Here is a 27,150-nt window from a genome sequence, read left to right as displayed (position 1 = left end):
CAACTGTCGATTGCCCTTTATCATTAGGATGGATAGGACCATACAAGATTATTAGGAAGAGACTGACGTAACATATCAGATTCAGAGAAGTACTATTGCAAAGCCTATAGTTGTCCATGTAGATCACTGGAAGGCATATGAAGGGAGGACAACTCCTGATGCTTGGCTTGATGAACCTGCAGGTGATAGCTCAGCTGATGAATCCAGTAGTGTGTGCTCCCAACATGAACATCATGTTTCCGATTTGGAAGCTGGTCTTGAGGATATTGGTGTGGATGTTGAGGAAGTCAAACGAACACGTTGTGGACGTACTGTCAGGCCACGCCAAAGATACTCTCCTTAAAATTTTCAGCAAGCTAATTTTGGGCAATGCTTGTATCTGGATAGACCTCTATCTTGTGAGGAGGAAGGGTTGCACGAAGGAGTTCACTGAGAGTAACCATGGCCATGGTTCCATAGGTGACTCAACATAAACAATCACGTAAAGAAACTGAAACAGGTTTCATAAGGGGTATAGCGTTATAGAACTTCGTGTTCAGAAAAAGAAATGCCCGTGACATGATTTCTTGTGTTAAGTCCATCCCTTCCTTACAGATGAGAGACATCTTAGATCTTTGTGTAACTCAGGCAGAGCTTGATGAGCTTGAAGGGGACCGTGACTCTCGACCATGTGATGATTGCAAAGCTGGACCGTTTCCTTCAGCAAGGGCCCGGAGGCGCCATGTGAAAAAGTATCATGCAACATTTGTTCATCTGTTTTCATGTCTAGAATGTGGAAGGAGATTTCGGGCAAGAACAGATCTCCATCGGCACCTGAAGCTCAAGCATAACATCCAAACGAATGAGAAAGAAACAGCAGAGGTAGAGGTCAACCGTCCCCTAACAACTAGAGAATTAGCTCAATTATCAAGGGAGGACATAGCAAAGAAGGCACAGGATCAGCCTTTGATCCCCATGTCTGGGCCTGGGACACCCAGGGACACAGAGGTTAGACCTCTGTTTGATGGAACTGATAAGTGCATCAGTATTGTGCGAAGAATGCCGCCTCTTCCTCCCCTTGTTAATCCCTATGTTCAAGACTACTTCCATCCTGAATATGAGGAGTGGATGTGGTAAATGAAGAAGAGACTTTGAAAAAAGAAAAGCAAAGCAAAACAAATTATCAATCCCGTTGCTTTTGTTTTGTTTGTTGTTGTTGTTTGTTGTTTGTTGTTTGTTGTTGTGTTGTTGTTTTCTCAAAGATCTTAAGAAGGGGGGAATGTAATGGTAGGGTTATTTTTTTTTTAGTAGAAATTAGGCTTGTTTTAGGGTGGGGACAGGTTAGGCATAGGCTGGGCTAAAAATAACACACCAGGCTTAGCCTTCAGTGGGCTGGTCCATTTAGCACTTGAGGGGTAAGGACCCACTAGGCAAGTGCCTAGTATGCTTCTTCCCCATCGTTATGCAATGGGATGGGCCAGTGCATGAGCATCTCATGAGCAGAGGGATCAGTCCACTGAACTTTTCTTTTGTAGGCATTTATTTATTGGGTAATTTTCAGAGCATGTTTTTTATTGGGTAAGAGTTATAGGTTAGGGGTATAAAAGGGCAGATTATTTTTTCCTCTGCACTCTGGGGTCTTACGGAGGCAAGAATGGTGAGAGATTCACTATTGTTTCTGTAGACTAGGCAAACAGAGTTTTAAGTTTCTTAAGTTTTAGTTTAAAGAAGAAATATAGTTTTGGTTAGATAATGTTAGGTAGTTAATTTTTGTTTTATTTTGCAGGGAACATTATTTTGGGGAATTAAGTTGGGATAAGGGGCAATAGTATAGGTATATTTAATAGGGTTTTCACTTTTCACAGGATCCTTCGAGGCATTATTATTTTTGCTGTTTATTTAACTTAGTTTATTGTTGATGTTATGATACATATTAGTTGAGTTAGAAATAAATTTATTTGGTTTGCAAAATCTTGTGTTTGGTTGTCATTATGACTTTAAAACCCTGAATCTGCGGACCTGAGGACCAGAAACAGCATCCTCCTGTTACAACATAGAGTGTATGCCTACTTCCTGTGAGTGAATACGGTTTTACACCGATTTTAGCAATATTCCAGCAATATCATGGCAGGGGATAATAGAACCACCCCTATAAGAACAATAACAGTAAGGACTTTATGCTATATATTTAAACCAGCTTTGGTGATGATGAAGTTAGTGAATGGGTGATTGGGTGTTATACGGCTCTGGGCCCCGTTCCTCAAAGTGAACGTAGCGCTATGACAGTCATAAGTCTATGTTAAAGTATGGGAGTTACAACTGTAGAAGCGCTACAATCGCTTTGAGGAACGGGGGCCCTGAACACTAAATCTTGACATTCAGTTTGATGAATTCCCTTTGTGCTGCCGATCTTTTCCTGTTTGTGTAATCCAGAAAACGAGGTCATTCAAATTAGGATTCGCACCAATGACCATCATGTTTCTGGAAAGCCTAAGTGACGTAACTTGTTCGATAAACCTTCAGAAAACCCACTAACAGCAACTTCTCACCTGAACACTTCCAATTTGGATATAATCTATCATATAGCATATATGGCTAAAATAGTGAGTGAGTGAGTGAGTATGGTTTTACGCTGCTTTTAGCAATATTCCAGCAATAACACAGCAGGCGACACCAGAAATGGGCTTCACTCAATGTACACAATAGAAGGGCTTATCAGCAGAATAAACAGAATTCAAAGATTATGAGCACTCTCACCTAGAGTTTTCCCCGTCTTGAGAGGGGAAGGCATGTCGAAACGCAGATTCTTCCTCTCCACAAGTTTGCGAACCAGACTGAAACCATTGCTATGGATACCAGATGACCCAATTCCAACAATGACATCACCGGCAGCCACTTCATGTATTCGAGGCATCATCTGACCTCGTTCAACAGCACCAACAGCAAAACCAGCGACATCATACTCTCCATTAGTGTACATGCCTGGCATCTCTGCCGTCTCGCCACCTGGTGACAGAGAAAGGTATCACATGACAGGAAGAGGAAGTTGTTCAAATAAAGTATACCGCTCAGTAACAGCGATGACTTAACATAACATCACTGCCACAGGCTAATTAGTAACAGTAAACCGCTCAGTAACAGAGATATTGGATAAATTATCAGTCCATAGAATGACAAACAGACCATCAATGGTAGAGTACATAATACTGCCACAACAGCGAGTGAGTGAGTTTAGTTTCTTTGCCGCATAAAGCAATAACATAAAAGTGATTGGTTTAGTTTTACACCGCTTTTAGCAATATTCCAGCAATATCACATCTGGAGATACCAGAAATGGGCTTTACACATTCTACCAATGTGGGAAATCGAACCCTGGTCTTCGGCTTGACAAGTGAATGCTTTAACCACTAGACTACCCCACAACACAACGGAATAACTACCAAAATATGAAAGAATTTGGTCAGTCTTGTCAGTTGAGTGAATTTTATCGATATTCCAGAAGTATAACAAGACGTTAAAACTTGCTGCTGTGACAAAACATTTACATAGGATGAAAAATAATAGCAAATTTCAAAATGCTTCTCTACTTGCCTACAAGAGCACATCCTGCCTGTCGACACCCTTCTGCAATACCACCAACCACCATCTGCGCGCCACCTCCACGTTCAGACGTCCTGTTGCGAAGTAGTCCAGAAGAAACAGTGGCTCTGCTCCGTGGGCGAGAATGTCATTAACACACATAGCCACCAGGTCAATACCAATACTGTTGTGTACACCCACCATTTCCGCTATCTGTAACAAAACATGGCCACAGAGTCAATACCAATGCTGTATTGTTCACCCATCATCTCCGCTGTAAGGGAAAATTCCGTGAGAGAGGCAAGCCCTTGTAAATTCAAATCTAGTCTGCTCCAGAGTACGGTTGTCAGACATCTGGGAAACCAAGGATGTACTCTGCCAACAAATCTGCCAAGAATCCCATCCCTGCATTGCTCCCCAGCTCAGTTGTAGACCAGAGGACATAGGGTCTTTATCCCCAACTCACCTCCTGTCTTGAAGGTGAGGTGAGGTAAAATTGGGTTTAACGTCGTGCTTGAGAATATTTCGCTCATGACGGATGTGCATGCGTGTGTATGTGTATGTGCGGCTGCTTGTACTAGCCCAGACTGAAGCTGGTTTTATAGTGCCCACTGAGATACCATGCTGTGAAGCATGAATACCCCACTCAGGCACATTATACTGACTCTGAGCCGACCAGTCCTTGTACCCTTTAATGCTGAGCGCCAGACTGGGACCAACAAGTACCATATTTTACCTTCTTTTGGTATGACGCGGTCGGGGATCGAACCCGCGACCTTCCGCACTCCGGGCGGATGCTCTAACCACTACACCACGGAGGCGGTTTCCAGTCTTGAAACAGCACCCGAACCCCATCAGAAGCAGAAACCAGGATAACCGTAATTCCTTGCCATCAGCCTTGATGTTCAAGTGCCACACAGAAACAGAAGCATTGTGCTCCAACTCACCTTCAGCTTCGTCCCTACTCCATCAGTGCCAGACACCAGAATCGGGTCTTTGTAACCTGCAGCAGCCAGGTCAAAGGTGGCCCCAAACATTCCAATATTGGATGTGCATCCTGTGCGAGACGTTGACTTGGCTAGTGGCATGATGGCCTGTACGAGGTCATCACCTGCCTCGATGTCAACACCAGCTTCTTTGTAGCTGAGGCCGTTCTCCACACGAACACTCAAGGATGTAGGGCCCCTAACAGGAAACCATACAGTTCAGCATGCAGCAGTTATGATCAGTGTATCCAGAAACACACATTACAAAAGCAAGGCCTGCCATGAGATTTGGCTGTAATGGGGTTAATTTCAACATTGCTGTTAACACTATTCCAGTTATATCAGTTTAATGTGTAAGTTAAACACAGAGCGGCACAGACGGTGTTGTTTACCACTTAGCTGAAACCTTTTAGCACAGGTACGGTTCTACTTTGAGTGAGAGAGTTTGGTTTTACGCCGCTTTTAGCAATATTCCAGCAATATCATGGCAGGGGACAACAGAAATGGGCTTCACACATTGTACCCATGTTGGGAATCGAACCCAGGTCTTCGGGGTGACAAGCAAACGTCTTAACCACTTGGCTTCCCCTCCCTGTTTCTGGTTATATCTATACCATGCTATTTTTAACATTATCACATTTGAACCTTTTGAATACACATGATAATTTAAACAAGACGTCTTCTAAACTTTTGGTTCTGTTCCAGTGGAATACATTCCAAGACTGTTGCTAGATGAAATAGGAAATTTCCCATGCAGGAATTTTCAAGGTTAATTGCTTCTGGACATGTTTCTTTCATAATCATCAGTGCTTGAAATGATCGCGTTTAGTTTTATGCCACACTCAGCAATATTCCAGCTATATGGCAGCGGTCTGTAAATATCGAAGTCTGGACCAGACAATCCCTTGATCAACAGCATGAGCATCGAATCCTCGCAAACCGATGACATGTGTCAACCAAGTCCAGCAAAGCCTGACCACCTGATCCGTTAGTCGCCTCTTCACGATAAAGCATAGTCACCTTTGTGGCAAGCGATGGGCTTTGAGACCTATTCTACCCGGATCTCACAATCACTGCAATAGTGTTCCTGGTCCATTCTCACCTGTGTCTTAACAACTGCAAATTTTGTACATACATTTATGCATAACACTAAAGAACCTTGTTTCTGACTAACCTGTCACAAACACAGAGATGGGATGGCCTATATGGATATCATTACATCACAACATGTCGCTTTGATAGCACTTGCTTGTCACATACATGTTTTTGTATGGTTTTGTACTGAATAATTAGTGTATTGAGAATCATGATATTAATGCCAGCATTCAATGTGAAAATGTGAATGTAACTGACCTTCATTAATGTAGTGACCACTTTTCACCTGGATATACTACAGTATATGGTCAGGTCAAGTTCACTGTACATTGTTTGAACAGTGCTCACAATGTAAATGTCACTGACTGAATTACAAGAATTAAAGATAAGTATATGAGCGAGTGAGTTGGGTCTTATGCCACTTTTAGCAACATTTCAGCAATATCACGGTGTGGGACACCAGAAATAGCCTTCACACATTGTACCCATGAGGGGAATCAAACCCGGGTCTTCAGCATTGACGGCCACAATCAACGTATTCAGCAATTAAATACTGGCAGAAAGTCAGAAGCTAGCCTGGAATGCTTTAACCACCAGACTACCTTAACGCCCGCAAGTACAAGCAAGGCCATGCACACTTACCGTGCATGTGTGTTGTTTAATGCCACAATCAGCAATATTCCAGCAATTAAATACTGGCAGAAAGTCAAGAAGCAAGTCAGGAGGACCAGCCAGCCTGACCGCTCAATCCAGTTAGTCGCCTTTTACAACAAGCATAGGTTGCTGAAGGCCAATTCTAACCTGGATCTTCACGCATTTACTACCTTGTACAGATCACGTGAATTAAAAGCAGTCATGAATTCATAACACACAGGATCACAGGATTGTGCTAACTCATGTAACACTAGAAACAGGAACAATCTTTACCAGCGACCATCTCATTTAAATATGAGCAACTGGAATCTCCAGCTTTTGATTTAATGTCAAGTAGCTGAAGTTTGTGTTTCACACTGCACTCAACAATATGTGTCATTGCTATTCCTCGACACCTAACACAGGATTGACCAAACAACATTGCTCTGTTCAACACAGCTATTCACTCCATTCTGATGTGTGTTTTTCTAACACTGCTTACTTCAGTGAGTGAGTGAGTGAGTGTGAATGAGTTTAGTTTTTGCTGCTTTTAGCAATATTCCAGCAATAATATCTGGAACACCAGAATTGTGTTTCACATGTTGTACCCATGTTGGGAATCGAATGCTCTAACCACTATACTACACCACCTTCCCCTGAAATTGCTTCTGATTGGAACAGAGATACTCAGATGTCAGATGTTTGGCGTGACAAGCGGCCGGTTTAACCACTAGGCTAGCCCACCGCCCCCTGCTTACCTGAGATCTCCTTCCCCTTCTTGTATGATCCTGGGTAACCCCCGCTGACCACCACAACACCAACAGCCGATTTCTCTGTGTCAAACTCCACGCTCAGGGACCCCATCTTCCCTTCCACACATGCCCGGCAGATGTCCAGCAGGTCAGTCCTCAGCAGTGGCAGGATGGACTGAAACAGGAGCAGCGTCAGTAAGAGATGTTCACATTTATACCAGACAGAGTTTGAGAAAAGGGGATCTAGCTATCATCATTGGACCCTTCAAAATAAAGTAAGTAAGAAGACATGGTCATCAATATTCCCCGCTGCAGTGTTCTGTTCCTATTTGGTTCCTACTTTTTAACTCCATCACGACATTCATATCCTGAAAACACATACCACAATTTAGTTTTCTTATTTATTACGGTTTCTGAGAAAATCTGTCCCCACTGGGGATACCATGCATTAAGTCAAGAAATACATGACAAGTGCCATAACTCTGTAACAAATTGTAACATGGTTTCTGTTTTCCAACTCCATAACATACATATCCTGAAAACAGATGCCAATGTATGGATGGACGGACGGACGGTCGGAGCTGAAACCTATATCCACCTCTGACTTCGTCCCAGGGGATAATAAAATAGTTTAATCAAATAAATACTGACCTGTGTTTCTGGGTCTCCAAACCTACAGTTGAACTCGAGAACCTTGGGGCCAGTGTCTGTGATCATCAGTCCAGCATACAGCACACCTGTATTACATTAAAACGGGTCTTAAACATTCACCTATAATCAGTCTCTTATACACATATGTAACACATAATGACACGCCTGTAACATATACATGTCTGTAACACATCCAGTGTCATGTAAAGAATATCAATCAGAAACAAATGGAAGAGATCATTGCTAGATGCCATAGTCAGTAATATTCCAGGTGGGAAAGGAGGTGACGTTCAATGTGTGCAGCTGCTTGTATCAGTCCATACCCTCTTGAGGCAGACTATCTACAAGCCCAAGTAGGTGGCTCAGTGTGGGGCAGGACCTACCAGTAGTTATTCTCAGAAGAGGATCAGTGTAGGGCAGGACCTGGTTATTCTCGGTAGTGGATCAGTGTAAGGCAGGACCTAGTTATGGTCAGTGTGGGGCAGGACCTAGTTATTCTCAGTAGTGGATCAGTGTGGGGCAGGACCTAGTTATTCTCACCAGTGGATCTGTGAGGGGCAGAACCAAGTTATTCTCACCAGTGGATCAGTGTAGGGCAGGACCTAGTTATTCTCAGTAGTGGATCAGTGTTGGGCAGGACCTAGTTATTCTCAGTAGTGGATCAGTGTGGGGCAGGACCTAGTTATTCTCGGTAGTGGATCGGTGTAGGGTTGACCTAGTTATTCTCAGAAGAGGATCAGTGTGGGGCAGGACCTAGTTATTCTCAGTAGTGGATCAGTGTGGGGCAGGACCTAGTTATTCTCAGAAGAGGATCAGTGTAGGGCAGGACCTAGTTATTCTAATTAGTGGATCAGTGTAGGGCAGGACCCTAGTTATTCTCAGTAGTGGATCAGTGTGGGGCAGGACCTAGTTATTCTCAGTAGTGGATCAGTGTAGGGGCAGGACCTAGTTATTCTCAGAAGAGGATCAGTGTGGGGCAGGACCTGGTTATTCTCGGTAGTGGATCAGTGTAGGGCAGGACCTAGTTATTCTCAGAAGAGGATCAGTGTGGGGCAGGACCTAGTTATTCTCAGTAGTGGATCAGTGTAGGGGCAGGACCTGGTTATTCTTAATAGTGGATTGGTGTAGGGCAGGACCTAGTTATTCTCAGTAGTGGATCAGTGTAGGGGCAGGACCTGGTTATTCTCAGTAGTGGATCAGTGTGGCAGGCAGGACCTAGTTATTCTCAGTAGTGGATCAGTGTAGGGGCAGGACCTGGTTATTCTCAGTGGATCAGTGTAAGGCAGGATCAGTCAGTGTGGGGCAGGACCTAGTTATTCTCAGTAGTGGATCAGTGTGGGGCAGGACCTAGTTATTCTCAATAGTGGATCAGTGTAGGGCAGGGACCTAGTTATTCTCAGTAGTGGATCAGTGTAGGGGCAGGACCTAGTTATTCTCAGTAGTGGATCAGTGTGGGGCAGGACCTAGTTATTCTCAGTAGTGGATCAGTGTGGGGCAGGACCTAGTTATTCTTAGTAGTGGATCAGTGTAGGGGCAGGACCTAGTTATTCTCAGTAGTGGATCAGTGTAGGGCAGGACCTAGTTATTCTCAGTAGTGGATCAGTGTAGGGCAGGACCTAGTTATTCTCAGTAGTGGATCAGTGTTGGGCAGGACCTAGTTATTCTCAGTAGTGGATCAGTGTTGGGCAGGACCTAGTTATTCTCAGTAGTGGATCAGTGTAGGGGCAGGACCTAGTTATTCAGTAGTGATGGGGCAGGGCACCTAGTGGATCAGTAGTGGATCAGTGTAGGGGGCAGGACCTAGTTATTCTCAGTAGTGGATCAGTGAGGGGCAGAACCAAGTTATTCTCACCAGTGGATCAGTGTAGGGCAGGACCTAGTTATTCTCAGTAGTGGATCAGTGTTGGGCAGGACCTAGTTATTCTCAGTAGTGGATCAGTGTGGGGCAGGACCTAGTTATGGTCAGTGTGGGGCAGGACCTAGTTATTCTCAGTAGTGGATCAGTGTGGGGCAGGACCTAGTTATTCTCAGTAGTGGATCAGTGTGGGGCAGGACCTAGTTATTCTCACCAGTGGATCAGTGTAGGGCAGGACCTAGTTATTCTCAGTAGTGGATCAGTGTGGGGCAGGACCTAGTTATTCTTAGGTAGTGGATTCAGTGTAGGGGGCAGGACCTAGTTATTCTCGAAGTAGTGGATCAGTGTAGGGGCAGGACCTAGTTATTCTCAGTAGTGGATCAGTGTAGGGGCAGGACCTAGTATTCTAGTGGATCAGTGTAGGGGCAGGACCTAGTTATTCTTAATAGTGGATCAGTGTGGGGCAGGACCTAGTTATTCTCAATAGTGGATCAGTGTAGGGAGGCAGGACCTAGTTATTCTCAATAGTGGATCAGTGTAGGGCAGGACCTAGTTATTCTCAGTAGTGGATCAGTGTTGGGGCAGGACCTAGTTATTCTCAGTAGTGGATCAGTGTGGGGCAGGACCTAGTTATTCTTAATAGTGGTTAGTGTAGGGGCAGGACCTAGTTATTCTCGGTAGTGGATCAGTGTAGGGCAGACCTAGTTATTCCTAGTGGATGGTCAGTGTTGAGGGGCAGGACCTAGTTATTCTTAATAGTGGATCAGTGTAGGGGCAGGACCTAGTTATTCTCAATAGTGGATCAGTGCAGGGCAGAACCAAGTTATTCTCAATAGTGGATCAGTGTGGGGCAGGACCTAGTTATTCTTAATAGTGGATCAGTGTAGGGGCAGGACCTAGTTATTCTTAATAGTGGATCAGTGTGGGGCAGGACCTGGTTATTCTTAATATGGTCAGTGTGGGGCAGGACCTAGTTATTCTTAATAGTGGATCAGTGTGGGGCAGGACCTAGTTATTCTCAGTAGTGGATCAGTGTAGGGGCAGGACCTAGTTATTCTTAATAGTGGATCAGTGAGGGGCAGGACCTAGTTATTCTTCACCCAGTGGATCAGTGTAGGGCAGGACCTAGTTATTCTTAATAGTGGATCAGTGTAGGGGCAGGACCTAGTTATTCTTAGTAGTGGATCAGTGTGTGGGGCAGGACCTAGTTATTCTTAGTAGTGGATTAGTGTAGGGCAGGACCTAGTTATTCTCAATAGTGGATTCAGTGTGGGCAGGACCTAGTTATTCTTAGTAGTGGATCAGTGTAGGGGCAGGACCCAGATTAGGTCATAGTTATTCTGGGGGCAGTAGTGGATCTTAGTAGTGGATCAGTGTAGGGCAGGACCTAGTTATTCTTAATAGTGGATTAGTGTGGGGCAGGACCTAGTTATTCTTAGTAGTGGATTCAGTGTAGGGGCAGGACCTAGTTATTCTTAGTAGTGGATCAGTGTAGGGCAGGACCTAGTTATTCTTAACCAGTGGATCAGTGTAGGGGCAGGACCTGGTTATTCTTAATAGTGGATCAGTGTAGGGGCAGGACCTAGTTATTCTTAATAGTGGATTAGTGTAGGGGCAGGACCTAGTTATTTAGTGGACCAGTAGTGGATCAGTGTAGGGCAGGACCTGGTTATTCTTAGTAGTGGATCTAGTTTGGGGCAGGACCTAGTTATTCTCAGTAGTGGATTCAGTGTAGGGCAGGACCTAGTTATTCTTAATAGTGGATTCAGTGTAGGGGCAGGACCTAGTTATTCTCAATAGTGGATCAGTGTAGGGCAGGACCTAGTTATTCTTAATAGTGGATCAGTGTAGGGCAGGACCCTAGTTATTCTCAATAGTGGATCAGTGTGGGGCAGGACCTAGTTATTCTTAATAGTGGATCAGTGTGGGGCAGGACCTAGTTATTCTTAATAGTGGATCAGTGTGGGGCAGGACCTAGTTATTCTTAATAGTGGATCAGTGTAGGGGCAGGACCTAGTTATTCTTAGTAGTGGATTAGTGTAGGGGCAGGACCTGGATTATTCTCAATAGTGGATCAGTGTGAGGCAGGACCTAGTTATTCTCAATAGTGGATCAGTGTAGAGGGCAGGACCTAGTTATTCTTAATAGTGGATCAGTGTGGGGCAGGACCACCTCGACTGGAAGCGATCAGTGTGGGGCATATGTGATCTCCAGAAAACATTATGCTCATAAAATGAACCCAAAACTTGAAATCATATGAATAGGGGCCTGAGGACCCTAGATTATTCTCAGTAGATGGCAATTAGGTGGCTCAGCCAGGCAGGACGACCTGACCCGTTGACTCACCTGGCATGAAAGTGCACATGCCTACGAACTGCTTGCAGGATCTCAAAGATATTATGTGCTTTTCATGTGTGTGACTATGTCTCATGTAGGAGCGGATATCCTACGTGTCTTTCTTTCATAAAGTTGATGTTGAGATATGTAAAGAAGTATGATACCGAGGACCATAGAAGCATGGTAGTATCTAGGTAGTATGACCACCAGAAGAATCGAGCAGGACTAGTTATTCTCAGTAATTTATGATGTGCCATGTACCTCCCATTATAATTTCCCCTAAGGATTATCTCATCTTAGCTGATATCTCTTTCCCACAGGACCTAGTTATTCTCAGTAGTAGGTCAGTGGATCAGTGTAGGGCAGGACCTAGTTATTCTCACCAGTGGATCAGTGTGGGGCAGGACCTGGTTATTCTCAGTAGTGGATCAGTGTAGGGCAGGACCTAGTTATTCTCACCAGTGGATCAGTGTGGGGCAGGACCTAGTTATTCTCAGTGGTGGATCAGTGTGGGGCAGGACCTGGTTATTCTCAGTAGTGGATCAGGGTGGGGCAGGACCTAGTTATTCTCAGTAGTGGATCAGTGTGGGGCAGGACCTAGTTATTCTCAGTGGTGGATCAGTGTGGGGCAGGACCTAGTTATTCTCAGTAGTGGATCAGGACCTAGTTATTCTCAGTAGTGGATCAGTGTGGGGCAGGACCTAGTTATTCTCAGTGGTGGATCAGTGTGGGGCAGGACCTAGTTATTCTCAGTAGTGGATCAGTGTGGGGCAGGATCTGGTTATTCTCACCAGTGGATCAGTGTGGGGCAGGACCTGGTTATTCTCAGTAGTGGATCAGTGTGGGGCAGGACCTGGTTATTTTTAATAGTGGGGCAGGACATGGTTATTCTCACCAGTGGATCAGTGTGGGGCAGGACCTAGTTATTCTCACCAGTCGATCAGTTTTGGGCAGGACCTGGTTATTTTTAATAGTGGATCAGTGTGGGACAGGACCTAAAGTACTGTCGGAAATAAAAAAACAACTGTTTTTAGGCTGTTACTCAGTATCCCTAACATTAACACACTTGCAAATAGGATATGTCGAAATAACCCACTTCGGCCTAACTGGGCGTTCAGTGGGATGCATATGACGATATCCAGAAAAGCATGTTTGCTCATAAAATCGGGCAAAACTTAGAAAAAATATGAATAGTTGCTGAAAACAGTAGATCAGACTATAGATGGCAATTAGGTCGCTCAGCCAGGTATGACGACGGACCGTTGACTCACCTGGCATGAAATGCACATGCTGCCTACAGGCACAACGGGTCATCTCAAAGATATTTTGTGCTTTTTCATGTGTGTTGACTATGTCTCATCTATTAATTAATATCTTACGTGTCTTTCTTTCATAAAGTTTATGTTGAGATATGTAAAAGAGTATGATACCCGAAAACCATAGAAACGCATGGTAGTATATAGGTGGCATGACCACCAGAAGATCGATAGGACTGGATACTATTTGTAAATTGTTATGATGTGCCATGTACCTCCCCATTATAATTTCCCTAAAGGATTATCTCATCTTAGCTGATATCTCTTTCCCCCAGCTCGACCCCAGGTTTGGCTTTTGTGACGACCCCTCCTATCTGTTTCTTTTTATAGTGACAGTGAGACTGCATGGTAGCTAGTAGCTACATTCTTAATAGTTTCAGCATAAAAGTTATTATTTTTTACGTCAGCTATCGTTTATAATGAATCTATGTCTAATTTCAAATTGGGCATTTAAAAAGTGTCCTTTGTAATACAATATCGTCACACACTAATTTGCATAAAGTCATCGTCTGTTCCAAGGACCTAGTTATTCTCGGTAGTGGATCAGTGTTGGGCAGGACCTAGTTATTCTCAGTAGTGGATCAGTGTTGGGTAGGACCTAGTTATTCTCAGTAGTGGATCAGTGTGGGGCAGGACCTAGTTATTCTCAGTAGTGGATCAGTGTGGGGCAGGACCTAGTTATTCTCAGTAGTGGATCAGTGTGGGGCAGGACCTAGTTATTCTCAGTAGTGGATCAGTGTGGGGCAGGACCTAGTTATTCTCACCAGTGGATCAGTGTTGGGCAGGACCTAGTTATTCTCAGTAGTGGATCAGTGTTGGGTAGGACCTAGTTATTCTCAGTAGTGGATCAGTGTGGGGTAGGACCTAGTTATTCTCAGTAGTGGATCAGTGTGGGGCAGGACCTAGTTATTCTCAGTAGTGGATCAGTGTGGGGCAGGACCTAGTTATTCTCACCAGTGGATCAGTGTTGGGCAGGACCTAGTTATTCTCAGTAGTGGATCAGTGTGGGGCAGGACCTAGTTATTCTCACCAGTGGATCAGTGTGGGGCAGGACCTAGACATTCTCAATAGCAAACAACTCTGACCAATGTTTATTTGTGTGATTTGCCCCATCTGCCCTGTACAAAGGACCATGTGGATGGTGGATGTGCCTTACTGGATTTCTTACCAACATATTTCCTCTCTTCGTTTTTCAGACCTTTCACCGTTTTCTCCAAAATGTCTGTCGTTATTTTCTTCAAATCTTCTGCTGAAAGCTGCAAAAGAGTATATTTAACACATAGTGTATTATGAGTAAGTGAGTGAATAATCTATTGAATATTAGCAGGCTTATTAGCTTGAATTGGGAGCATTGTCAACCATGAGATTGGGATATGGACAGACTGTCCCCAGAACCTCTTGTTGTTGTGCACCACCTTGGGGTATGGACAGACCCCCAGACCCCCTTGCTGTCCTGCACTACCAAGGGGTTTTCACAGACCCCCTAGACCTCCTTGCTGTCCTGCACTACCAAGGGGTTTTCACAGACCCCCTAGACCTCCTTGCTGTCCTGCACTACCAAGGGGTATTCACAGACCCCCTTGCTGTCCTGCACTACCAAGGGGTTTTCACAAACCCCCTAGACCCCCTTGCTGTCCTGCACTACCAAGGGGTTTTCACAGACCCCCTAGACCTCCTTGCTGTCCTGCACTACCAAGGGGTATTCACAGACCCCCTTGCTGTCCTGCACTACCAAGGGGTTTTCACAGACCCACTAGACCTCCTTGCTGTCCTGCACTACCAAGGGGTTTTCACAGACCCACCAGACCCCCTTGCTGTCCTGCACTACCAAGGGGTATTCACAGACCCCCTTGCTGTCCTGCACTACCAAGGGGTTTTCATAGACCCACTAGACCTCCTTGCTGTCCTGCACTACCAAGGGGTATTCACAGACCCCCTTGCTGTCCTGCACTATCAAGGGGTTTTCACAGACCCCCTAGACCTCCTTGCTGTCCTGCACTACCAAGGGGTATTCACAGACCCCCTTGCTGTCCTGCACTACCAAGGGGTTTTCACAGACCCACTATACCTCCTTGCTGTCCTGCACTACCAAGGGGTTTTCACAGACCCACCAGACCCCCTTGCTGTCCTGCACTACCAAGGGGTTTTAACAGAGCCCCTTGCTGTTCTGCACTACTAAGGGGTTTTCACAGACCCCCTACACCTCCTTGCTGTCCTGCACTACCTTGGGGTAAGGACAGACAATAGACCCCCTTGCTGTCCTGCACTACTTTGGGGGTATGGACAAAATCCACACCCCCTCACTGTCCTGCACTACCTTGGGGTATGAACAGACCACAGACTCCTTGCTGTCCTGCACTACCTTGGGTTATGGACAAATGCCCAGACCCCCTTGCTGTCCTGCACTACCTTGGATTATGGACAGACCACAGACTCCTTGCTGTCCTGCACTACCTTGGGTTATGGACAAATGCCCAGACCCCCTTGCTGTCCTGCACTACCTTGGGTTATGGACAAATGCCCAGACCCCCTTGCTGTCCTGCACTACCTTGGGGTATGGACAAATGCCCAGACCCCCTCGCTGCCCTGCACTACCTTGGGGTATGGACATACCCCCTCACTGTCCTGCACTACCTTGGGGTATGGACAGACCCCCTCGCTGTCCTGCACTACCTTGGGGTATGGACAGACCCCCTCACTGTCCTGCACTACCTTGGGTTATGGACAGACCCCCTCACTGTCCTGCACTACCTTGGGGTATGGACAGACCCCCTCGCTGTCCTGCACTACCTTGGGGTATACAGACCCCCTCCCTGTCCTGCACTACCTTGGGGTATGGACAGACCCTCACTGTTCTGCACTACCTTGGGGTATGGACAGAACCCACACTGGACCCCCCTCACTGTCTGGTATGGACTGACCCCAGATCCCCAAGCTGTCCTGCACTACCTTGGGGTATGGAAAGACCCCCTCACTGCCCTGCACTACATTGGGGTATGGACAGACCCCCTCACTGACCTGCACTACCTTGGGGTATGGACAGATCCCCTAGCTGTCCTGCACTACCTTGGGATATGGACAGACCCCCTCGCTGTCCTGCACTACCTTGGGGTATGGACAGACCCCCTCACTGTCCTGCACTACCTTGGGGTCTGGACAGACCTCCTCGCTGTCCTGCACTACCTTGGGGTATGGACAGACCCCCTCGCTGTCCTGCACTACCTTGGGGTATGGACAGACCCTCACTGTCCTGCACTACCTTGGGGTCTGGACAGATCCCCTAGCTGTCCTGCACTACCTTGGGGTATACAGACCCCCTCACTGTCCTGCACTACCTTGGGGTATGGACAGACCCCCTCACTGTCCTGCACTACTTTGGGGTATGGACAGACCCACTTGTTGTCCTGCACTACCTTGGGGTATGGACAGACCCCCTCACTGTCCTGCACTACCTTGGGGTATGGACAGACCCCCTCGCTGTCCTGCACTACCTTGGGGTATGGACAGACCCCCTCGCTGTCCTGCACTACCTTGGGGTATGGACAAACCCCCCTCATTGTCCTGCACTACCTTTGGGGATGGACAGACCCCCTCGCTTTCCTGCACTACCTTGGGTTATGGACAGACCCCCTCACTGTCCTGCACTACCTTGGGGTATGGACAGACCCCCTCACTGTCCTGCACTACCTTGGGGTATGGACAGACCCCCTTGTTGTCCTGCACTACTTTGGGGTATGGACAGACCCCCCTCAATGTCATGCACTACCTTGGGGTATGGACAAACCCCCTCAATGTCATGCACTACCTTGGGGTATGGACAAACCCCCTCATTGTCCTGCACTACCTTGGGGTATGGACAGACCCCTCGCAGCTGTCCTGCACTACCTTTGGGGTATGGACAGACCCCTCACTGTCCTGCACTACCTTGGGGGTATGGACAGAACCCCTCAATGTCATGCACTACCTTGGGGTATGGACAGACCCCCTCACTGTTCTGCACTACTTTGGGGTATGGACAGACCCCCTCACTGTCCTGCACTGCCTTGGGGTATGGACAGACCCCCTTGTTGTCCTACACTACCTTGGGGTATGGACAGACCCCCTCACTGTCCTGCACTACCTTGGGTTATGGACAAATGCCCAGACCCCCTTGCTGTCCTGCACTACCTTGGGGTATGGACAAATGCCCAGACCCCCTCGCTGCCCTGCACTACCTTGGGGTATGGACAGACCCCCTCACTGTCCTGCACTACCTTGGGTTATGGACAGACCCCCTCACTGTCCTGCACTACCTTGGGGTATGGACAGACCCCCTCGCTGTCCTGCACTACCTTGGGGTATACAGACCCCCTCCCTGTCCTGCACTACCTTGGGGTATGGACAGACCCCCTCACTGTTCTGCACTACCTTGGGGTATGGACAGAACCCACACTGGACCCCCCTCACTGTCTGGTATGGACTGACCCCAGATCCCCTAGCTGTCCTGCACTACCTTGGGGTATGGAAAGACCCCCTCACTGCCCTGCACTACCTTGGGGTATGAGCAGACCCCCTCACTGACCTGCACTACCTTGGGATATGGACAGACCCCCTCGCTGTCCTGCACTACCTTGGGGTATGGACAGACCCCCTCACTGTCCTGCACTACCTTGGGGTATGGACAGACCCCCTCGCTGTCCTGCACTACCTTGGGGTATGGACAGACCCTCACTGTCCTGCACTACCTTGGGGTCTGGACAGATCCCCCCTAGCTGTCCTGCACTACCTTGGGGTATACAGACCCCCCTCACTGTCCTGCACTACCTTTGGGGTATGGACAGACCCCTCACTGTCCTGCACTACTTTGGGGTATGGACAGACCCACTTGTTGTCCTGCACTACCTTGGGGTATGGACAGACCCCCTCACTGTCCTGCACTACCTTGGGTTATGGACAAATGCCCAGACCCCCTTGCTGTCCTGCACTACCTTTGGGGTATGGACAAATGCCCAGACCCTCAGCTGCCCTGCACTACCTTGGGGTATGGACATACCCCTCACTGTCCTGCACTACCTTGGGGTATGGACAGACCCCCTCGCTGTCCTGCACTACCTTGGGGTATGGACAGACCCCCTCACTGTCCTGCACTACCTTGGGTTATGGACAGACCCCCTCACTGTCCTGCACTACCTTGGGGTATGGACAGACCCCCTCGCTGTCCTGCACTACCTTGGGGTATACAGACCCCCTCGCTGTCCTGCACTACCTTGGGGTATGGACAGACCCCCTCACTGTTCTGCACTACCTTGGGGTATGGACAGAACCCACACTGGACCCCCCTCATTGTCTGGTATGGACTGACCCCAGATCCCCTAGCTGTCCTGCACTACCTTGGGGTATGGAAAGACCCCCTCACTGCCCTGCACTACATTGGGGTATGGACAGACCCCCTCGCTGTCCTGCACTACCTTGGGGTATGGACAGACCCCCTCGCTGTCCTGCACTACCTTGGGGTATGGACAAACCCCCCTCATTGTCCTGCACTACCTTTGGGGATGGACAGACCCCCTCGCTGTCCTGCACTACCTTGGGTTATGGACAGACCCCCTCACTGTCCTGCACTACCTTGGGGTATGGACAGACCCCCTCACTGTCCTGCACTACCTTGGGGTATGGACAGACCCCCTTGTTGTCCTGCACTACTTTGGGGTATGGACAGACCCCCCTCAATGTCATGCACTACCTTGGGGTATGGACAAACCCCCCTCAATGTCATGCACTACCTTGGGGTATGGACAAACCCCCCTCATTGTCCTGCACTACCTTGGGGTATGGACAGACCCCCTCGCTGTCCTGCACTACCTTGGGGTATGGACAGACCCCCTCACTGTCCTGCACTACCTTGGGGTATGGACAGAACCCCCTCAATGTCATGCACTACCTTGGGGTATGGACAGACCCCCTCACTGTTCTGCACTACCTTGGGGTATGGACAGACCCCCTCACTGTCCTGCACTGCCTTGGGGTATGGACAGACCCCCTTGTTGTCCTACACTACCTTGGGGTATGGACAGACCCCCTCACTGTCCTGCACTACCTTGGGTTATGGACAAATGCCCAGACCCCCTTGCTGTCCTGCACTACCTTGGGGTATGGACAAATGCCCAGACCCCCTCGCTGCCCTGCACTACCTTGGGGTATGGACATACCCCTCACTGTCCTGCACTACCTTGGGGTATGGACAGACCCCCTCGCTTGTCCTGCACTACCTTGGGGTATGGACAGACCCCTCACTGTCCTGCACTACCTTGGGTTATGGACAGACCCCCTCACTGTCCTGCACTACCTTGGGGTATGGACAGACCCCCTCGCTGTCCTGCACTACCTTGGGGTATACAGACCCCCTCGCTGTCCTGCACTACCTTGGGGTATGGACAGACCCCCTCACTGTTCTGCACTACCTTGGGGTATGGACAGAACCCACACTGGACCCCCCTCACTGTCTGGTATGGACTGACCCCAGATCCCCTAGCTGTCCTGCACTACCTTGGGGTATGGAAAGACCCCCTCACTGCCCTGCACTACATTGGGGTATGAGCAGACCCCCTCACTGACCTGCACTACCTTGGGGTATGGACAGATCCCCTAGCTGTCCTGCACTACCTTGGGATATGGACAGACCCCCTCGCTGTCCTGCACTACCTTGGGGTATGGACAGACCCCCTCACTGTCCTGCACTACCTTGGGGTATGGACAGACCCCCTCGCTGTCCTGCACTACCTTGGGGTATGGACAGACCCTCACTGTCCTGCACTACCTTGGGGTATGGACAGATCCCCTAGCTGTCCTGCACTACCTTGGGGTATACAGACCCCCTCACTGTCCTGCACTACCTTGGGGTATGGACAGACCCCCTCACTGTCCTGCACTACTTTGGGGTATGGACAGACCCACTTGTTGTCCTGCACTACCTTGGGGTATGGACAGACCCCCTCACTGTCCTGCACTACCTTGGGTTATGGACAAATGCCCAGACCCCCTTGCTGTCCTGCACTACCTTGGGGTATGGACAAATGCCCAGACCCCCTCGCTGCCCTGCACTACCTTGGGGTATGGACATACCCCCTCACTGTCCTGCACTACCTTGGGGTATGGACAGACCCCCTCGCTGTCCTGCACTACCTTGGGGTATGGACAGACCCCTTCACTCTCCTGCACTACCTTGGGTTATGGACAGACCCCCTCACTGTCCTGCACTACCTTGGGGTATGGACAGACCCCTCAGCTGTCCTGCACTACCTTGGGGTATACAGACCCCCAGCTGTCCTGCACTACCTTGGGGTATGGACAGACCCCCTCACTGTTCTGCACTACCTTGGGGTATGGACAGAACCCACACTGGACCCCCCTCACTGTCTGGTATGGACTGACCCCAGATCCCCTAGCTGTCCTGCACTACCTTGGGGTATGGAAAGACCCCCTCACTGCCCTGCACTACATTGGGGTATGAGCAGACCCCTCACTGACCTGCACTACCTTGGGGTATGGACAGATCCCCTAGCTGTCCTGCACTACCTTGGGATATGGACAGACCCCTCGCTGTCCTGCACTACCTTGGGGTATGGACAGACCCCTCACTGTCCTGCACTACCTTGGGGTCTGGACAGACCTCCTCGCTGTCCTGCACTACCTTGGGGTATGGACAGACCCCCTCAGCTGTCCTGCACTACATTGGGGTATGGACAGACCCTCACTGTCCTGCACTACCTTGGGGTCTGGACAGATCCCCTAGCTGTCCTGCACTACCTTGGGGTATACAGACCCCCTCACTGTCCTGCACTACCTTTGGGGTATGGACAGACCCCTCACTGTCCTGCACTACTTTGGGGTATGGACAGACCCACTTGTTGTCCTGCACTACCTTGGGGTATGGACAGACCCCTCACTGTCCTGCACTACCTTGGGGTATGGACAGACCCCTCGCTGTCCTGCACTACCTTGGGGTATGGACAGACCCCCAGCTGTCCTGCACTACCTTGGGGTATGGACAAACCCCCTCATTGTCCTGCACTACCTTTGGGGATGGACAGACCCCTCGCTGTCCTGCACTACCTTGGGCTATGGACAGACCCCCTCACTGTCCTGTACTACCTTGGGGTATGGACAGACCCCCTCACTGTCCTGCACTACCTTGGGGTATGGACAGAACCCCCTCAATGTCATGCACTACCTTGGGGTATGGACAGACCCCCTCACTGTTCTGCACTACCTTGGGGTATGGACAGACCCCCTCACTGTCCTGCACTGCCTTGGGTTATGGACAGACCCCCTTGTTGTCCTACACTACCTTGGGGTATGGACAGACCCCCTCACTGTCCTGCACTACCTTGGGTTATGGACAAATGCCCAGACCCCCTTGCTGTCCTGCACTACCTTGGGGTATGGACAAATGCCCAGACCCCTCGCTGCCCTGCACTACCTTTGGGGTATGGACATACCCCTCACTGTCCTGCACTACCTTGGGGTATGGACAGACCCCCTCAGCTGTCCTGCACTACCTTGGGGTATGGACAGACCCCCTCACTGTCCTGCACTACCTTGGGTTATGGACAGACCCCTCACTGTCCTGCACTACCTTGGGGGTATGGACAGACCCTCGCTGTCCTGCACTACCTTGGGGTATACAGACCCCCTCAGCTGTCCTGCACTACCTTGGGGTATGGACAGACCCCCTCACTGTTCTGCACTACCTTGGGGTATGGACAGAACCCACACTGGACCCCCTCACTGTCTGGTATGGACTGACCCCAGATCCCCTAGCTGTCCTGCACTACCTTTGGGGTATGGAAAGACCCCCTCACTGCCCTGCACTACATTGGGGTATGAGCAGACCCCCTCACTGACCTGCACTACCTTGGGGTATGGACAGATCCCTAGCTGTCCTGCACTACCTTGGGATATGGACAGACCCTCGCTGTCCTGCACTACCTTTGGGGTATGGACAGACCCCCTCACTGTCCTGCACTACCTTTGGGGTCTGGACAGACCTCCTCGCTGTCCTGCACTACCTTGGGGTATGGACAGACCCCTGCTGTCCTGCACTACCTTGGGGTATGGACAGACCCTCACTGTCCTGCACTACCTTGGGGTCTGGACAGATCCCCTAGCTGTCCTGCACTACCTTGGGGTATACAGACCCCCTCACTATCCTGCACTACCTTGGGGTATGGACAGACCCCCTCACTGTCCTGCACTACTTTGGGGTATGGACAGACCCCCTCACTGTCCTGCACTACATTGGGGTATGGACAGACCCCCCGCTGTCCTGCACTACCTTGGGGTATGGACAGACCCCCTCACTGTCCTGCACTACCTTGGGTTATGGACAGACCCCTCACTGTCCTGCACTGCACCTTGGGTATGGACAGATCCCCTCGCTGTCCTGCACTGCACCTTGGGGTATACAGACCCTCCCTGTCCTGCACTACCTTGGGGTATGGACAGACCCCCTCACTGTTCTGCACTACCTTGGGGTATGGACAGAACCCACACTGGACCCCCTCACTGTCTGGTATGGACTGACCCCTAGATCCCCTAGCTGTCCTGCACTACCTTGGGGTATGGAAAGACCCCTCACTGCCCTGCACTACATTGGGGTATGAGCAGACCCCCTCACTGACCTGCACTACCTTGGGGTATGGACAGATCCCCTAGCTGTCCTGCACTACCTTGGGATATGGACAGACCCCCTCGCTGTCCTGCACTACCTTGGGGTATTGACAGACCCCCTCACTGTCCTGCACTACCTTGGGGTCTGGACAGACCTCCTCCCCTGTCCTGCACTACCTTGGGGTATGGACAGACTGTCCTTGCACTACCTTGGGGCTGACCTGCACTGTCCTGCACTGGCCTTGGGGTATGGACAGACCCTCACTGTCCTGCACTACCTTGGGGTCTGGACAGATCCTAGCTGTCCTTGCACTACCTTGGGGTATACAGACCCCCTCACTGTCCTGCACTACCTTGGGGTATGGACAGACACTATTTTGGGGTATGGACAGACCCTCACTGTCCTGCACTACCTTGGGGTATGACAGACCCCCTCACTGTCCTGCACTACCCCCCTGCACTGCCTGGGGGTTATGGACAGACCCCTCACTGTCCTGCACTACCTTGGGGTTATGGACAGACCCCTCACTGTCCTGCACTACCTGGGGTATGGACAGACCCCCTCACTGTCCTGCACTACCTTGGTTATGGACAGACCCCCTCACTGTCCTGCACTACCTTGGGGTATGGACAGACCCCCTGTTCCCACCTACCTGGACAGACCCTCGCTGACCCTCACTGTCTGGGTATGGGGTATGGACAGATCCCTAGCTGTCCTGCACTACCTTGGGGTATGGACAGAACCCTCACTGGACCCCTGCACTGTTGGGTATGGACAGACCCCTCTAGCTGTCCTGCACTACCTTGGGTATGGACAGACTCCTACTGGACTTCTGCACTCACATACGGTATGGACGGTAGACCCCTCATGTCCTGCACTACCTTGGGGTATGGACAGACCCCCTCACTGTCCTGCACTACCTTGGGGTATGGATAAGACCCCTCTGTCCTGCACTACCTTTGGGGATGGACAGACCCCTGCTGTCCTGCACTACCTTGGATTATGGCACTACCTTGGGGTATGGACCACCCTCACTTGGGGTCTGGACAGACCCCCAGCTGTCCTGCACTACCTTTTGGGGTATGGACAGACCCCCCACTGTCCTGCACTCAACCTTGGGGTATGGACAGACCCCTCACTGTCCTGCACTACCTTGGGGTATGGACAAATCCCCACATTGTCTCCTGTACACTACCTTGGGGTATGGACAGACCCTCCCCTCACCTGTCATGCACTACCTTGGGGTACTGGGACAAATGCCTTGGGGATGGACCCCTTGTTGCTACCTGGCACAGACTCACTGTCCTGCACTACCTTGGGACATGGACAAATGGACAGACCCCCTTGCTGTCCTGCACTACCTTGGGTATGGACAAATGGACAGACCCCTCAGCTGCCCTGCACTACCTTTTTGGGTGTATGGACATACCCCCTCACTGTCCTGCACTACCTTGGGGTATGGACAGACCCCTCACTGTCCTGCACTACCTTGGGGTATGGACAGACCCCTCACTGTCCTGCACTACCTTGGGTTATGGACAGACCCCTCACTGTCCTGCACTACCTTGGGGTATGGCACTGCACTACCTTGGGGTATACAGACCCCTCAGCTGTCCTGCACTACCTTGGGGTATGGACAGACCCCTCACTGTTCTGCACTACCTTGGGGTATGGACAGAACCCACACTGGACCCCCTCACTGTCTGGTGGTATGGACTGACCCCAGATCCCCTAGCTGTCCTGCACTACCTTGGGGTATGGAAAGACCCCTCACTGCCCTGCACTACATTGGGGTATGGACAGACCCCTGCGGCTGTCCTGCACTACCTTGGGGTATGGACAGACCCCTCGCTGTCCTGCACTACCTTGGGGTATGGACAAACCCCTCATTGTCCTGCACTACCTTTGGGGATGGACAGACCCCCCTCAGCTGTCCTGCACTACCTTGGATTATGGACAGACCCCTCACTGTCCTGCACTACCTTGGGGTATGGACAGACCCCCTCACTGTCCTGCACTACCTTGGGGTATGGACAGACCCCTTGTTGTCCTGCACTACTTTGGGGTATGGACAGACCCCCTCAATGTCATGCACTACCTTGGGGTATGGACAAACCCCCTCAATGTCATGCACTGCTTGGGGTATGGACAAAACCCCTCATTGTCCTGCACTACCTTGGGGTATGGACAGACCCCTCGCTGTCCTGCACTACCTTGGGGTATGGACAGACCCCTCACTGTCCTGCACTACCTTGGGGTATGGACAGAACCCCTCAATGTCATGCACTACCTTGGGGTATGGACAGACCCCTCACTGGTCTGCACTACCTTGGGGTATGGACAGACCCCTCACTGTCCTGCACTGCCTTGGGGTATGGACAGACCCCCTTGTTGTCCTACACTACCTTGGGGTATGGACAGACCCCTCACTGTCCTGCACTACCTTGGGTTATGGACAAATGCCCAGACCCCCTTGCTGTCCTGCACTACCTTGGGGTATGGACAAATGCCCAGACCCTCGCTGCCCTGCACTACCTTGGGGTATGGACATACCCCTCACTGTCCTGCACTACCTTGGGGTATGGACAGACCCCTCAGCTGTCCTGCACTACCTTGGGGTATGGACAGACCCCCTCACTGTCCTGCACTACCTTGGGTTATGGACAGACCCCCTCACTGTCCTGCACTACCTTGGGGGTATGGACAGAGACCCTCGCTGTCCTGCACTACCTTGGGGTATACAGACCCCTCGCTGTCCTGCACTACCTTGGGGTATGGACAGACCCCCTCACTGTTCTGCACTACCTTGGGGTATGGACAGAACCCACACTGGACCCCCTCACTGTCTGGTATGGACTGACCCCAGATCCCCTAGCTGTCCTGCACTACCTTTGGGGTATGGAAAGACCCCCTCACTGCCCTGCACTACATTGGGGTATGGACAGACCCCTCGGCTGTCCTGCACTACCTTGGGGTATGGACAGACCCCTCGCTGTCCTGCACTACCTTGGGGCATGGACAAACCCCCCTCATTGTCCTGCACTACCTTTGGGGATGGACAGACCCCCCGCTGTCCTGCACTACCTTGGGGTATGGACAGACCCCCTTGTTGTCCTGCACTACTTTGGGGTATGGACAGACCCCCCTCAATGTCATGCACTACCTTGGGGTATGGACAAACCCCCCTCAATGTCATGCACTACCTTGGGGTATGGACAAACCCCCCTCATTGTCCTGCACTACCTTGGGGTATGGACAGACCCCCTCGCTGTCCTGCACTACCTTGGGGTATGGACAGACCCCCTCACTGTCCTGCACTACCTTGGGGTATGGACAGAACCCCCTCAATGTCATGCACTACCTTGGGGTATGGACAGACCCCCCTCACTGTTCTGCACTACCTTGGGAATGGACAGACCCCCTCACTGTCCCTGCACTGCCTTGGGGTATGGACAGACCCCCTTGTTGTCCTACACTACCTTGGGGTATGGACAGACCCCTCACTGTCCTGCACTACCTTGGGTTATGGACAAATGCCCAGACCCCCTTGCTGTCCTGCACTACCTTGGGGTATGGACAAATGCCCAGACCCCTCGCTGCCCTGCACTACCTTGGGGTATGGACATACCCCCTCACTGTCCTGCACTACCTTGGGGTATGGACAGACCCCCTCGGTGTCCTGCACTACCTTGGGGTATGGACAGACCCCCTCACTGTCCTGCACTACCTTGGGTTATGGACAGACCCCCTCACTGTCCTGCACTACCTTGGGGTATGGACAGACCCCCTCGCTGTCCTGCACTACCTTGGGGTATACAGACCCCCTCGCTGTCCTGCACTACCTTGGGGTATGGACAGACCCCCTCACTGTTCTGCACTACCTTGGGGTATGAACAGAACCCACACTGGACCCCCCTCACTGTCTGGTATGGACTGACCCCAGATCCCCTAGCTGTCCTGCACTACCTTGGGGTATGGAAAGACCCCCTCACTGCCCTGCACTACATTGGGGTATGAGCAGACCCCTCACTGACCTGCACTACCTTGGGGTATGGACAGATCCCTAGCTGTCCTGCACTACCTTGGGATATGGACAGACCCCTGGCTGTCCTGCACTACCTTGGGGTATGGACAGACCCCTCACTGTCCTGCACTACCTTGGGGGTATGGACAGACCCCTCGCTGTCCTGCACTACCTTGGGGTATGGACAGACCCTCACTGTCCTGCACTACCTTGGGGTCTGGACAGATCCCCTAGCTGTCCTGCACTACCTTGGGGTATACAGACCCCCTCACTGTCCTGCACTACCTTGGGGTA

General features: G+C 50.3%; 1 protein-coding gene across 1 annotated transcript in view; it reads right to left on the bottom strand.

Moving 5' to 3' along the window:
* Window positions 1–27,150, bottom strand: part of LOC124287075 (trifunctional purine biosynthetic protein adenosine-3-like) — a 48,632-nt gene that overhangs the window by 10,482 nt on the left and 11,000 nt on the right. The window contains 7 exon segments of the mRNA XM_046723554.1: window positions 2,737–2,985; window positions 3,571–3,631; window positions 3,634–3,771; window positions 4,506–4,753; window positions 7,031–7,199; window positions 7,676–7,761; window positions 14,352–14,439. Of these exon segments, the coding sequence (XP_046579510.1) occupies window positions 2,737–2,985; window positions 3,571–3,631; window positions 3,634–3,771; window positions 4,506–4,753; window positions 7,031–7,199; window positions 7,676–7,761; window positions 14,352–14,439 (1,039 nt within the window).

The sequence above is a fragment of the Haliotis rubra genome, unplaced genomic scaffold, assembly GCF_003918875.1.
Source record: "Haliotis rubra isolate DU_JTF1 unplaced genomic scaffold, ASM391887v1 Scf4, whole genome shotgun sequence".
NCBI classification, from domain to species: domain Eukaryota; kingdom Metazoa; phylum Mollusca; class Gastropoda; order Lepetellida; family Haliotidae; genus Haliotis; species Haliotis rubra.
The sequence above is the reverse complement of the archived record's forward strand: the minus strand, read 5'-3'. Positions and strand labels throughout refer to the sequence as shown.